Below are 15,418 nucleotides of genomic sequence, written 5' to 3' on the forward strand. Positions count from 1 at the left end.
TTGCAGTAAGGAGAATACTACCTTGACAGATCTTAGCAGTGTCTCTGAGGAGGAAGGGCAAAGGTGAGATATTTATGAGGTTTGGGGGTTCTTCAATGCAAGGGCCTCATTAGTATTGAGTAAAGTCTGCAAGGCTGATGGGGAAACCTCAAGTCAAAGAGTCCTCCTTCTCACAGAAATGGGACCATCTTTGTACTTCTGCCATCTCAGCCATTGCCTGGGAGCAGCCTGTGGGAAGCACAGCTTCTGCACAAGTACCATGGTAGATCCAGAGCACAGCAGCTGGGACCATTTCTCAATTACTCCATCTGCAGCAGGAGCTCTGAGCGGCTCATTTTCATAGCTGCCGTGGCCTACCTCTTGCCTTGAGCAGATTTCTCTCTTCCCACAGGTCAGAGTGCCAGTGTTCCATGGTTCTTCTGGGTCTGTCTTCCTGAGGGGAAACTCAGAAGGAACCTCTGACACTGGAGTTGATCTTTAGAGTTACAACTGGTGTTCATGCTCTCCCACTTCCAGTAGTTATTCTAATTTCCCTCGCCCTCAGCTATTACCTCACCAGGTCTTGGAGGTTTACTGGTGGTACTGATGTAGGAAAGACGTTAGGGTTCGGGGCCGACGGCCAAGAAAGAACTCTCGAGATGTCTTTGGTGCAAAAAGGTGGTTTTATGAATGCACAGGGACAGGACCCGTGGGCAGAAAGAGGTGCACTGGGGTCATGAGGAGTGGTGATTATATACTTTCAAGTTGGGAGGGGGTTAGGGATAGTGTAAGTCTCTAAGAAATTTTGGAAGCAAGGTTTCCAGAACCTTGAGGGGGCAAGCTATTACTAGGAAAAGGTCATCTATTACTGTCTAATAACACCTTAGTCATGAGACCCTTCAGATGTATATCTGACTGCCAACATATATCTTGGGGTGTAGAGATGAAGTTTCCAAAGGAATTTTTATAAATACAAGGCCAACAGAAATTGATTTTTTAACTGAACTGCAATATAAAAATGGGCTAGTGGATATGAAAACACTTCACTAATAAAAAATTAAATTTCCTTACTACCTACAGCCCATTGACAAGTCCTTGAAACAAGCGGAGTGACATTCCTCTAGGAACTCAGCTACCTCAATGTTACACTTTTTTTTCAAGTAAGCTCTAGGCCCAATGTGGGGCTTAAACTCACAACTCTGAGATCAAGAGTCACATGCTCTACCAACTAAGCCAGCCAGGAGCCCTAATCTGTATCTATTTTTAAATATATAAGAATAACAGTAAAATAAAACTGCTTTGTGGCCAATGTCACTCATTTTTTTCTTTAGATTTTGTCCAAGTATTCAAAAATTATGTATCAATTAACTCAGTTTAACCTTTGTCTAAGGTCTTTAAGTTAGCTAAGGAACTAGAAATTACCATTTTAGTTAAATATAAAGTTCTTTTTTTAAAAAGATTTATTTGAGAGAGAGCGAGCACACAAGCGGGGGGGCAATGGGAGATGGAGAAGCACACTCCCCACTGAGCAGGGAGCCCCAACACGGGGCTCAATTCCAGGACCCTAGGATCATGACCTGAGCCGAAGGCAGACACTTAACCTACTGAGCAACCCAGGTGCCCCTAATATAAAGTTCTTAAGATTTTTGATATTATAGAAATAAGACTATAAACTTTTAAAAGTTATCTATCATTACAATTTTATCTAGTTAATCATGACTCCAAATTTTTGTAGCATAATTTGTAGAAATAATGATAATATTGTGTCCCATAAAACCAATGCAAGAAATATATAAAGTTTAAATTATGAGATGTTCAATCTTCTTGTATAAACTAGCATATTGTGTTGGTATTAATGTAATATATTAAAGTCAGGAAGATAACTGTTTTTTAATCCTTTAAACCAGTATGATTAACTCATTCTGATTTGTCCAATGATTCCTCTATCAGGAATATTTTATGAACATTTTCTGCATGACATATAAACTTTGTATTCATAAATGAAATTATAAAAACTCTTTAAATCCTGTTTCAAAGCCTTTCATCTTGGAACCAAGATTTTTTCTTTTCTTGCAGTTTTTTTAAGATTTTATTTATTTATTTATTTATTTGAGCAAGAGACAGAGAGAGAGCGTGAGCGAGCATGGGGAGGAGCAAAGGGAAAGGGACAAGCATACTCTGCGTTGAACACAGAGTCCAAGGTGGGGCGCTATTTCATAACCCTAAGATCATGACCTGAGCCAAAATTAAGAACTGACGCTCAACCAAAAGAGCCACCCAGGTGCCCCTTTTCTTATAGTTTTAACCAGAAATATATCTTAAAAGCAATTTTTTTATATACATAATCTCCTTAAAATTTATAAGGACAATATGACAAACATGCTCATTAGAAAAATAACTAAACAATTCCTTATTTTCTGTTTTCTAGTTTAGCCTAGGGAGAAATAAGGTTAAATGGAGCAAGTAAGACTATATTCTGTATAATTACAGAGAGATAGGAATATGTATGCAAAACCATGTGTGTGGTTTGTTTCTTAAATTGTTGCACTTTGTATGATACATTGATAGAATGCTGAAGTGCACTTCTAAAAGCAGAGCATCAGCATTAACTCAGAGGCAGCATTCTGAAAGGATGGGTGCCATCCTTGAAGATGTAATATATGCCTTATTTCAGAGAACTCTGTATGTTGCTGTGTTCCTAACAGGAAGAATACATGGGTCCAGTCACCAAGGACAGAAGCAGGAGTAGCCCCGATGACATTCCCCGATGACATGACTGGGAGATTTTCTGCTTCCCATCCTTTTAATTCTGGGCTCTGTAGGTCCTGGTCCCCAAAGGGAGCATACTCTTGCCAGGGGGAACACAAAGTTTTTATTCAACTATAAGACAGCAGCTTTATCTTATAGAGCTGCTGTCAGTGCACTTTGATGTCCCTGTATCCAGGCACCAACAGGTAAGAAGAAGCATCAATATACTGGCAGGGGTGATCAACCCAGATCAGCAGGAGGACGTAGAACAGGGAAACTGCAGGTGGAACCCAGATGATTCATTTGGGCACCTTTTGGTATTTCCATGCCCCATTGTAACTGTAATGGATGCATGCAGCAGTGTCAGCGTAAGAACAATATGATTGCTCGATTTGAGTCATACTGATGTGGGAAACAAAGGCAAAAGAAAAATGTTAATCTGAACAAAAGGTATTTCAAATTAGAAGTCTTTAAATTATCATATTTAATTCTCATGAGGATGTGATTAAATGCACAATCAAAAATTACTTTGAGATAGACAATAATTTATGGAAAAAAATTTGATAATATTACCAAGAGTAAAAATGCTTATGCTGTTCGAGGATGAATAAAATAGATGTGAAAAACATGTTATGCAATATTATGCATCAATTAAAAACATTTTGAAGAAACCTTTAATACAATGTAGTGTTCATTTTTTAAAAAAGTAGGATTTATAACTGCATATGATCCAAATTATGACGCTCAACCAAAAGAGCCACCCAGGTGCCCCTTTTCTTGTAGTTTTAACCAGAAATATCTCTTAAAAGCAATTTTGAAGAAAAAGAAACAACACAGTTTAATGATTTTTCTATTTTAGAAATTCTTCATTAGACTAGAATGAGCACATAATGACAGAATAATTGTTTTCATCAATTAATCTTTAATGTTTCCCTAAGGAGGGAAAAGAAGAATAGAAATTAAAAATGAGAGGGAGCCAGCTTTAGTCAAAGACAAAATTATCATTGTAAAAGACTAATTATCTCTCCTTAATTAAAGAGAGGGGAAAGTTTAGATGCAGGAAAACCTATTTTGACATACATGCACACAAAAGAGGATGAGGGAGAGAGAGGGGGCGTCCATCATTACAGCTGGTTTAAACATTAATTTAGGCACCTTGACAATTTGATTTTATACGATAAAAACGCCAGTAATTGTTAATACTTTAAGTATAAAAATGAGAGGGTATTTCTTATATTAAAGTGATCTTTCTCTTTTAGAGGAATAAAACTATCTCTTTATGGGGCATTTTGAAGGGAAGGAGAAAAAGTCAGAAGGAGAGACAGAACAGAGGGGAATGCAGGAACATGGGAGGAGGAAGTGGAATAGAAGAATAAAGGGATCCTGTTCAACTTGTGATTTTAAAGGATTCAGAAAAGACAGTTCTAAATTTTTCATATTTTTTTCTTGCCTTTGCCAAAGAATCTTTTAAGGAGGCAATTTCATAATCCCTCAATATATTTTGGAATTTTCCTCTTGCCTTAAAATGTAGACAACTGTATGTTTGGGATATTGCTTCCTTTTTGCTTCAAAGTACCTCCCCAAATGAACAGTTTTGCTTATATCAGAAGTTCCCCCCAAAAACAATAATTCCAAATAATTCTTTTATTATTTATAAAGCAAACAAAACACATTTTGATTCTAGCATAAATACATTTAACATGTGGGAGTCCAGTCCAGAATGGCTACAGAACCAAACTAAAGATAAACCTATGAGTCTGACAACACTTAGCCAAATGTGAACCTTGAATCTTGGGGCCCCCTCCTAAAGAAAACCAGACTTTCATGGACAAAACAAGAGTGGGAAAAATTCTCATAAAACTTTCATAAATGACTTGAGACAATTTTTCCAAAGGATGGCAGTCTGAAGAGAAACCTTCTGAACCTACAAATTTACAACCATTTTCATCCCTATGAACTTCCTCTTACAGATGCACAATGAAGAAATGACAAGGACAAACAAACAGTAGTATTGACAGTAATAATGTAGATTTCTACCAAATAAAAGTTTTTCAAACCTGATCAATCAATGGATTTTTAAAAAGAGTTTATTCCTAGATACCACTCTCAAACTAAACAAAACTAGCATTTGGGGTATTTGATGAAAAAATTAGAAATCAGAGCTCAAACCCAATATGAACTTACCTCACCACTGTCATTGGAGAGACCCTGTGCAGGAGGCTCAAAAGGCCTCAGAAAAGCATGCTGTTTCCAAGGTGACCAGATTTTGATAAGACCTCCAAGACCGTCAAATGCTGGCTCCTTTAAAATACCTCCAAAATAACCTGTTGATAAAGCAAAACTGAGGTTTTTGCTTACTGCAGTACGGGAGAATACTATCTGGATAGTCTTAGTATCTCACAGGGGAAGTCAGACGTGCAATATTTATGAGTTCTGGGATCTATTTTAAGATGAGTTGCAAGGCAGAGAATCTGATTGGAATTATACAAAGTTTATACATAATACCTTTTTGACTGGACAGTGGGAGGTAAGAGTTTGGAAGTGATTCACAATCGTTTGCCTTCTTAGACTAATCCATTGTTCCCTCCATAACCTGAATTGTTCACTAGCCTGGAACTTCTTTGATTTACAATGCTTTTTCCTCTGTTTGAATTGAAAGTACTTATCACACCATTTTATAACTAGTTGATTAAAAAACTGTCTGCCATGGGGTGCCTAGGTGGCTCAATTGGTTAAGCAGCCAGCTCTTGATTTCAGCTCAGGTCATGATCTCAGGGTAGTGAGATCAAGCCCCACATAGGGTTCCCAGCTCAACAGGGAGTCTGCTTGAGATTCTCTCCCTCTGCCCCTTCCCTTGCATGTGTGTTCTCTGAAATAAATAAATCTTAAAAAAACCTGCCTGCCACTACACCGTGAGTCCCTACAGGGCTAGGATTAGGTTTTATTAATCTTTCATATAGCCAGCAGGTAACACAGTGTCTGGTTCTCAATAAACACTCAGCCACTGCTGATCATGATTGGACAAAAACACACAAACATGCTAATTTTCAATTTATGAACATGAACCTTAAATGAACCCTTAATCAAGTAGACCCATTAATATTATATTTCCCTTGCCTAATTACTCTCATACTAGCTTTTCTCCTCCACATGCTTCCCCCACACACCCATCTTCACAGTTACCTAAGGGCCTTGCCTCTTATTTCACTGAGAAAACTGAAACAATCAAGAGAATTTCCACTCTCACTTGTACCCTCCTACCAGCATCTTTACCCATGTAGTCTGCCTTGTCATCTATCCATAGATAAGGTATCCATGGTCCTATCTAAAGTCAAGCCCTTTACTTAGACACTAGATCCCCTTTCTCCTACTCAAAAAGAGGGCACGTACTGAATGGAACACTGGGTGTTATGCGCAAACAATGAATCATGGAACACTACATCAAAAACTAATGATGTAATGTATGGTGATTAACATAATTTAAAAAAATATTTCTTCAGCAATTTCCTCAACAACTTTCCCTTCTCTCATTAGGTTGTTTTCCATTTATTTTTTATAAGGACACTCTAAAATCTAAAATCTGGATGGTCATTCATTCAAAAATATTTTCTAAGCATCTGCCACTGTCAATGAACAACAACAACAAAAGACAAAGATCCCTGCCCCTGCAGTTTTTTTTTTTTTAAAGATTTTATTTATTTATTCATGAGAGATAGAGAGAGAGAGGCAGAGGCAGAGGGAGAAGCAGACTCCCCGCGGAGCAGGGAGCCCGATGCGGGACTCGATCCCAGGACCCTGGGATCATGACCTGAGCTGAAGGCAGACGCTTAACCGACTGAGCCACCCAGGCGTCCCATGCCCCTGCAGTTTAATCTAGTAGGGAGAGACAGACAAACTATAAAGTTTGTTCTTAACATAATGGCCAAAATGACCTATTTATTTATTTATTTATGAGAGAGAGAGAGAGAGAGAGAGAGAAAGAGTGGAGGAGGAACAGAGATAGAGGGAGAGAGAAAATCTCGAGCAGACTCCACTCTGAGCATGGAGCTCCATGTGGGGCTTGATCTAATGATTCTGAGATCACGACCTGAGCTGAAATCAAGAGTTGGATGCTCAATTGACTGAGCCACCCAGGCATCCCCAAAATGATCCTTTTAAAGGGTAAGTCATATTATGTTCTCACTCTTCTGCTCAAAACTTGGCAATGGCTTCCCATTTCTGCTCAGAGTAAAAGCCAAAATCTTTATGATGGTTTGATTATAAGACCCTACATGATCGGACTCCCTATTATCTTTCTGATCTCATTTCCCAGCATTCTCTCACTTGCTCACTCCACTCCAGCCACATTAGTCTTGTTGCTGACCTTCAGGCATAGTGAATACTGCCCAATCCTGCAGTTCCCTCTTATTTGCACTGCTCTGCATGGTATCTGAATGACCCTTACTGTCTTTAAGAATTTGCTTGCATGTACCTTCTCAATGAGGCCCATTCTGGCTGCCCTATTTAAAAATTGCAACTCTTACCATACTAACTCTATATGTCCCTCTTTCTCTGCTCCATTTTTATGCTATATCACTTGTCAACCTAATGTATAAGTATATAGTATACATACAATAATACATTTAAGTACATATATTTAATATAAATATATATAATGTGCTTATGTTTATATATACTTATTTACTATGTTTATTATTTATCTATCTCCCTCTCATGGAATGTAAGCTCCAAAAGGGCAGGAAATATGTCTGTTTTGTTGAATAAATGTCCATCTTTAAGATTTTAGAGTGTCTTTGTAGAACATAAATGTAAAAACCCAAGTTTCTTTTTTTTTTTTTTAAAGATTTTATTTATTTATTTGACAGAGAGACACAGCGAGAGAGGGAACACAAGCAGGGGGAGTGGGAGAGGGAGAAGCAGGCTTCTCGCTGAGCAGGTAGCCCGATGAGGGGCTCGATCCCAGGACCCTGGGATCATGACCTGAGCCAAAGGCAGACGCTTAACGACTGAGCCACCCAGGTGCCCCAACCCAACAGTTTCTGTAAAGCAATTATAGATACAGTAGTCAAGGCCAGAAATTTGTTATACAATTTTATTATGGTAATCAAAAAATTATCACTTCCATTTGGTCATTATACCTACCTTCAGAAATCTGTGAAATTTAAAGTTTCATCCAGATTTTAGAAAAGCTTTTTTTTTAAAAAGATTTTATTTATTTATTTGAGAGAGAGCGCGCACTCAAGCAGGGCGAATGGCAGGCAGAGGGAGAGGGAGAAGCAGGCTCCCCACTGAGCAGTCAGCCAGATGCAGGGCTGCTCCATCCCACGACCTTGGGATCATGACCTGAGCCGAAGGCAGACGCCCAACCGACTCAGCCACCCAGGTGCCCCTAGGAAAGCTTTTTGATTCAATGGGCTCCTTTAATGGATCATTTCAATAAGACTTTAAATGTAACACATACTAAGCAAAATATAAAATTCTTAGTCTGGCCTTCTAGAATTTCTACCATTCAGGTTTTCTCTCATCTTTCCAGTCTTTTCCCCAGCTTCTTTCCTTTATTGAATCCTAAAGTTCTCATCAAAATGAACTTTATATTTGTATCCCCAAATAAGCCATATAATTACTTCTACTTGCTCCTTGAATTCTATACATCTGCATTTTAATCTCATGTCCATATTCTGTCATGAAAGATCCAACTCAAAGATCCTAAAATGAAAGATCACTTGTTTTCTGGACTGTGTGGCAAAAGGAATGTGGAAAGGTATTGGGCAGACCTTGCTACCAATATTAACTTTATCACTTAATAGTTGTTTAACAACCTCAAGCAAGTAATTGAATTTCTGAATTTCAGTTCTCCCATTTGTGGGAGACACCATTAGTGGCCTAAATGATAGTCAATGAATTCTGTCTTACTAAAATATAATTTTTCTCGGGGTGGTGTCCAGATTTTAAAAGAACTACATTTCCTAGCAGCCCTTATAAGTAGGGTGGTCACATAACACTTCTAACCAATTAGATAAAAGTGGAAGTTGCTGATGGGTCTTCTAAAAAAGACCTTTGGCTCACTCTCCCAGCACAGGGCTTTTGCTTATTCCATTCTTCCTGTCTGAACTCTGATCAATGCTGGAAGTGGAGCAACCATCATGGACCAAAAAGCAACAAGTACATAGATGATAGCCACATGTTAGAAATGGTTATATGAAAAGATTAAGGGAGACTGGGTTCCTGGTGGCCACATGGAACCACCATACCAGCCCTGGTAAAACTGCCTTCAGATTTGGTTCCATAAAAAAATAAGACCCCTTTATTTGGTTAAACCACCATAATCATGTCTCTGTTGCATGCAGCCAAAGACACTCCCTAACAGATACATCATCTTGAAAATAAGGATGGGGCACCTGGGTAGCTCAGTTGGCTGAGCATCCAACTCCTGATTTCAGCCCAGATCTTGATCTCAGGGTCATGAATTCAAGCCCCATGTTGGGCTCCACACTGGATGTAAAACTTATTTAAAAAAAATAAATAAATAAGGATCATGCTTACCTTTCAGGATTTAAAATTTTATTAATATTAATTATAAAAATGAACATATATTGATTGGTATGTTACAGTTTCTAAGATTTCAACATAGGTTACCTCATTAAATCCTCATAGTAGTTCAATTAGGTAGCTACTACTATTTCTTCAGAAGAAAGAAAAATATGAAGAACTGAAAGTTTAACTAATTTATCCAAAGTTACACAGCTAATTAAGAGGAAGTGGGATTCAAATTCAAAACTGCCCAACTTCAGAGCACATGCTCTTAACCACCAGTCTTAGCTATAATAATAAGAAACTACTTACTTTTTGCCAGGCAAAATGCCAAGTGCTTTAACCAAACAATATAAAGCACCAAGTACAATGCCTGGTGCTTACTAAAATGTCCGTTGTAAGTAATGTCTTCTTCTTCTTAATTCTTATTTTATTCATATTCCTATTATCAAATTTACCATTTTCTATCTTGTACAAAGTTATATATCGCCTGTAATAGACACTAAGTTCCTTTAAGGCAAACTTTCATATCATTCATTTTGGTATCCTGCATGGCCTAACTCTGTCAGGTACACAGAAGGCTGAGTCACTATGACTAGTGGAACCCCGGCCGCTGGAGATTGGAAACTATACCATCGAAGGTGGTCCCTATACAATCAGGCTGTTCTGGAGAATTACTTTGGACCAATCCTATACCCTAAATCCCACCATGATATACCTACTTGTCTCACTCAGATTTGTTGTACCTTACTCCATCTCATAATCTATCGTTATGCTTCCCTTACAACCTCTACATCATCTCCCAGTTTGACTGCTTGCAGAAACCCAAATGTGACATGATATCAACATGTCTGGAGAATTTCCGTATCTAGTCAGGATGGAGTACAAGTGACCAGATTTATCCTCCTGGCTGAAACAACTATATAACTGAATATATGAAACAATGATTCTCAAAACATTGGACATCATGCAAGAGAGGACAGTGATCGCTGAGAGATGGAAAACAAATGAGATGAGGCCTATGTCATCCAAGATTGCTGTCTGAAGAGCTTCCAGGCTGTGGCACACGGAGTGGAAAACCAGGCAGAGCCTTCAGAGTGGAAGAGATGAAACTTGGAATCGAGGAAGGCCAAAGCAACTAGAGTTGTAGGATAAAGTACTGGAGAAGAGAGAGCTACACAGAAAACTCCAGAGATCTGTGGAAGATCACTGTCTAACATTCAACAGAGTATTTAATGATCAGTGCATGAGTATAAGAAAATTACTTGAGACTAGGGGGAGAACAACCCTCTGAGGCTCGCAGGGTCCAGAAGAGTGCCTATTCCCACCAGCCAGAGTAGAAAACCTTATTAATTCAAAAGCAGTATAGAGTCCTCAGAAGGGATTTGCTTCAACAGTGAGACAAAATTAACACTAGATTAAATGCTGCTCTGGTTCTACCTAACAAAGCTTGAAAGCAAGACATTAAAGAAACAAATTGTTTCCAAGAAAGTTAACTGTATCCTACAACAAAACTCAAGAATATTTACAGGAATACAAAAATATCCAGCACCCAAAAAGGTAAAAGTTATATCTGACATCCAATCAAGTTACCAGAAATGCAAAAAAGCAGGAAAATATATAAAAATAATATATACAAGATAATGGATTCTTTAAAGTGTAAATAGTAACAATGTACTGTTAGGTTATAAGATATATAGAAATAAAATGTGTGACCACAATAGCACAAAGAAGGGGAAAAACATAAGTATATTATTGTAAGATTCTTATACTATATGTGAAATGATGGAATAGTATTTGAAGGCAGCCTGGGATAGTACAGTATAAACATTAAAGCAATCATTAAAATAACAAGAGTTACACCTAATAAGTCAATAAAGGAGGTAAAGTTGAATCATAAAAAAAGGGCAATTGCACCAAAAGGCAGAAAAAGGAACAAAGTACAGATGGAACAAATAGCAAGATGGAAAGGAAGACTCAAACACAACCATATCAATAGTAACATTAAATGCAACTGAAACCCAACAATATATAAAACAGCATAATGCATCCTGATGAACAAGTATGATTTATTCCAGGAATGTAAGGATGCAAGACTGTTTTACCCTTTGAAATTCAGTCAAAGTCTTTTATCACATTGTTGAGACTAAAAAAAGAAAAACCAAATGATCATCTCAATCTATGCAGAAAAAGCACCTGACAAAATCAAATATCCATTCCTAACAAAAATTCTCAGCATGCTAAGAACAGGATGACTCTCATTCAATTGATAAAGGACATATGAAAAAACTATGGTTAACCTCGTAATAGTGAAAAGACTAAATGCTTTTCCCCTAAGATCAGAAACAAGGCAAGGATGGCCAGTCTAACGAGTTCTAATCAAAACTGTAGTTTAGGTTTTAGTCAGTGTAACAGTTGTGAAAAAGAAATACATGGCATCCAGATTGGAAAAGATGTAAAACAGCATAATTGTCTATGTAGAAAATCTAATAGAATGTATCAAAAAGCTATGAGAATAGGTGAGTTTAACAAGGTTGCAAGATATAAGATCCATATAACAAATCAATTGTATATCCATATTAATGCAAAAAATAAGAAACTGAAATGAAAAAACAATGCCATTTAGAAGTTCTTAGTGATAAATCTGACAAAAGATATGAGACCTATACACTGAAAACTCTAAGACATTGCAGAGGAAAAAATAAAGTATCAATATTAAGATTTCAATTATCCCCAAATTGATCTATACATTCTACATAATCCCAGTTGAAATCCCATCACGCATTTTCAAAAAAAGAAATTGACAAGGTGATTCTAAAATTCACATGGGAAAACAAAGAACTCAGAATAGACAAAAGAAATTTGAAAGGAAGAGTAAGCTTCAAAGACTGTATTACCTGACTTCAAGACTTATCATAAAGCTATAGTAATCAAGACAGTGTGGTCCTGGCATCAGTATGGCCCAGAGTTTCTCAATCTTGGTACTATAGACATTTTGAGTCAGATAATTCTTTGTTGTGGGGACTGTCTTTGTGCATTGTATGATATTGAGCAGAAGCTCTGACTTCTATCTATCAGAAACGAGTAGTATCTCCCTAGCTATGACTATTAAAACTATCTGCAGACTTTGTGCAATGTCCCCTAGAGGCAAAATTGTCCTGCTTGAGACCACTGAGATAGACAATCTCTCGGTGAAAAAGAAGAGAGTCCAGAAAGCCACCCAAATATATGTGATTAATGAATTTTTCATCAAGGGTATAAATTTAATTCAATAAAGAAATACAGTCTTGGGGTGCCTGGGTGGCTCAGTCGTTAAGCGTCTGCTTTCAGCTCAGGTCATGATCCCAGGGTCCTGGGATCGAGCCCCATATCGGGCTCCCTGCTTGGCGGGAAGCCTGCTTCTCCCTCTCCCTCTGCCCCTGCTTGTGTTCCCTCTCTCGCTGTCTCTCTCTCTCTCTAATAAATAAATAAAATCTAAAAAAAAAAAGAAATAGTCTTTTCATAAGATGGTACTGAAACAATTGGGTATTCATAAGCAAAAAGGGTTGTGTACTATGTATATAAAAACTCAAAATAGATCATATACCTAAATGTAAACTCAGAGTTATAAAACTTCTGAGAAGAAAACCTGGAGAAAATCTAACCTTGGGCTAGGCAAAGATCTCTTAGATCTCTTAGACAAAAGCATGATCCACAAAGGAAAAAAAAGATACACTGGACTTAATCACAATTAAGAACTGCTCTTTGAGGGGTGCCTGGGTGGTTCAGTTGGTTAAGCATCTGCCATCGGCTCAGGTCATGATCCCGGGGTCCCGGGATGGAGCCTCACATCGAGCTCTCTGCTCAGCCAGGGAGCCTGCCTCTCCCTCTCCCTCCGCCTGCTTGTGTGCTCTTTCTAATAAATAAATAAAATCTTAAAAAAAAAAAAAAACTGTTCTTTGAAAGATTATGTTAAGAAAGTGAAAAGATAAGCTATAGATCAGGTGAAAATACTTGTCAATAACATTTCTAAAAAATGGACTTGGGGGTGCCTGAGTGTCTCAGTCTTAAGTGGCTGCCTTCAGCTCAGGCCATGATCCCAGGGTCCTGGGATCAAGCCCCGCATCGGGCTCCCTGCTCAGCGGGGAGCCTGCTTCTCCCTCTCCCCCTGCTGTGCTCTCTCTGTCAAATAAATAAATAAAATCTTTAAAAAAAATAGATTTGTATCTAGAATATACTTTCTAAACCTCTATAATAAAACAACAATTCCATTTAAAAATGAGGTAAAGATTCAAACAGACACTCCACTAAAGAAGATATACAGATGGAACATAACACATGAAAAGATGTTCAACAGCACTGGTCATTATAGAAATGGAAATTAAAACCACAATGCGATACTACACACCTGTTACAATGCCTACAATATAAAAGCCTGTCCATACCAAGTGTTGGAACTCTCATATATGGCTGACAGGAATGTAAGATGGTATGACCACTTTGGAAACAATCACTTGAGTTTGCTAAAATGTTAAATATATACCTACCATATGACCCAGCCATTCCACTATTTACTTAAGAGCAATGAAAGCATATATTCATACAAAGACTTTTATACAAATGTTCATAGCAGCTTTATTTGTAATAGCCAAGAACTGTAAACAACCCAGTTGTCCATCAAGAGGTGAATGGATAAACAAATTATGGTATATCCATACAATGTCATACTACTCAGCAGTAAAAAGGAATGGACTATTCATATACTCTGACATAGATGAATCTGAAAATATGCTGAGTGACAAAAGTCAGAAAAAGAAATGTTTATACTATATAATTTTTATAAAATTGTAGACAAAACTGATCTCTAGTGACAGAAAGCAAATCAGTAGTTTGGGGATGGTGAGGTAGGGGTGGGAGGCAGGAAGAAGGGATGGATTACAAAGAGGCACTAGGATCTTTGGAGGTGATGGATATGTTCATTATCTTGATTGTGGTGATAGTTTCATAGATATATACATATATCAAAACTTATTAAATTGTGCACTTTAAATATGTGCAATTTATTTTATGTCAATTATACCTCAATAAAAATATTTTTAAAAACTGCCAATATCTGACTCCCCCTCTGTCCTCTGGTTTCAGAATTATTTATTTTTTTTCTGAGATATGACTGACATATAACATTAAATTTAAGGTATACAATGTGTTGATTTGGTAATTTATATTTTGCAATATGATTACCACCACAGAGTTAGCTAATAACCACTATCATGCCACACAATTATTTTTTCCCTTTTTTATTACCTCCCTCATTCTTTCCTTTTAGATGTAGTCTCTGAGCAACTTTGAATTTTATAATGCAGTATTATTGACTATAATTACTATGCCGTACCTTAGAATTCCAGGACTTATTTACTAATTGCAAGTTTTACCCTTAAACAACACTTCCTCTGCACAATTACACCCATATCACATTTTCAAAGGTTTTCAATATTAACCATACAATTTATTTATTTTTCTCATGAATCAAATTTAGAATCCATTAGTGAGTTCTTTTAAGATTCTGATTTTATTCCTGAAGTTTTAAGAATTCAATCAGCAATGAATATTTGTATTATTTAACAACAGTTTTCATAGTTAATGTGTATGTGGCAAAAGTACACTAAGGCTTTGCCATTACAACTAAGTTAATTAAGTAGAATTACAGATATTTAGATACCAAAGTAATACACCATTTAAGATGTCTAAAGCTAAATCAACTGATGGGGAATAGTTAATACAGTACCCCTTCTGGAGAGAGTAAGATTTTCTACGGTCCTATAAAACAGACAAGGTGGAATAAAGGGAAAAAAAAAAAAAACCCCAAGAGGAAAAACACTGATGATCCCTCCTCTTTTAAAAAAAACCACATACTTCTTTCATTACACCAAAAAAATAAAAAGCTGTACTTAAAGATATCACAATGCCAAGATGTGAGAAAAAGAATTACTAATACCTTATTACCTGCATTGTTTTAAAATGTTGATGGTTGGCTGAGCTGAGAGTACTAAATGCATATATGTCCCTAAATGTAATGATAAGAGGAGTTACTGGTAGTTATGCTGAAAAACTTTCAGGTCCCAAATTGAACATAAATTTCTAGCCTAAGTTCTCATGTAATTAAAGTGTTTATTCAACATCT

General features: G+C 37.1%; 1 protein-coding gene across 5 annotated transcripts in view; it reads right to left on the minus strand.

Moving 5' to 3' along the window:
* Positions 1–15,418, minus strand: part of CARF (calcium responsive transcription factor) — a 96,016-nt gene that overhangs the window by 32,640 nt on the left and 47,958 nt on the right. For all 5 annotated transcript variants that reach the window (XM_081815349.1, XM_081815348.1, XM_081815347.1 and 2 more), the window contains exon 15: positions 4,912–5,051. In XM_081815349.1, coding sequence (XP_081671475.1) covers positions 5,031–5,051 — 21 coding nt within the window. In that variant the 3' untranslated portion in view covers positions 4,912–5,030. The remainder of the gene's footprint in view (positions 1–4,911; positions 5,052–15,418) is intronic.

Source organism: Leptonychotes weddellii, chromosome 3 (genome assembly GCF_054177405.1).
Source record: "Leptonychotes weddellii isolate Sample4059 chromosome 3, ASM5417740v2, whole genome shotgun sequence".
Lineage (NCBI taxonomy): Eukaryota > Metazoa > Chordata > Mammalia > Carnivora > Phocidae > Leptonychotes > Leptonychotes weddellii.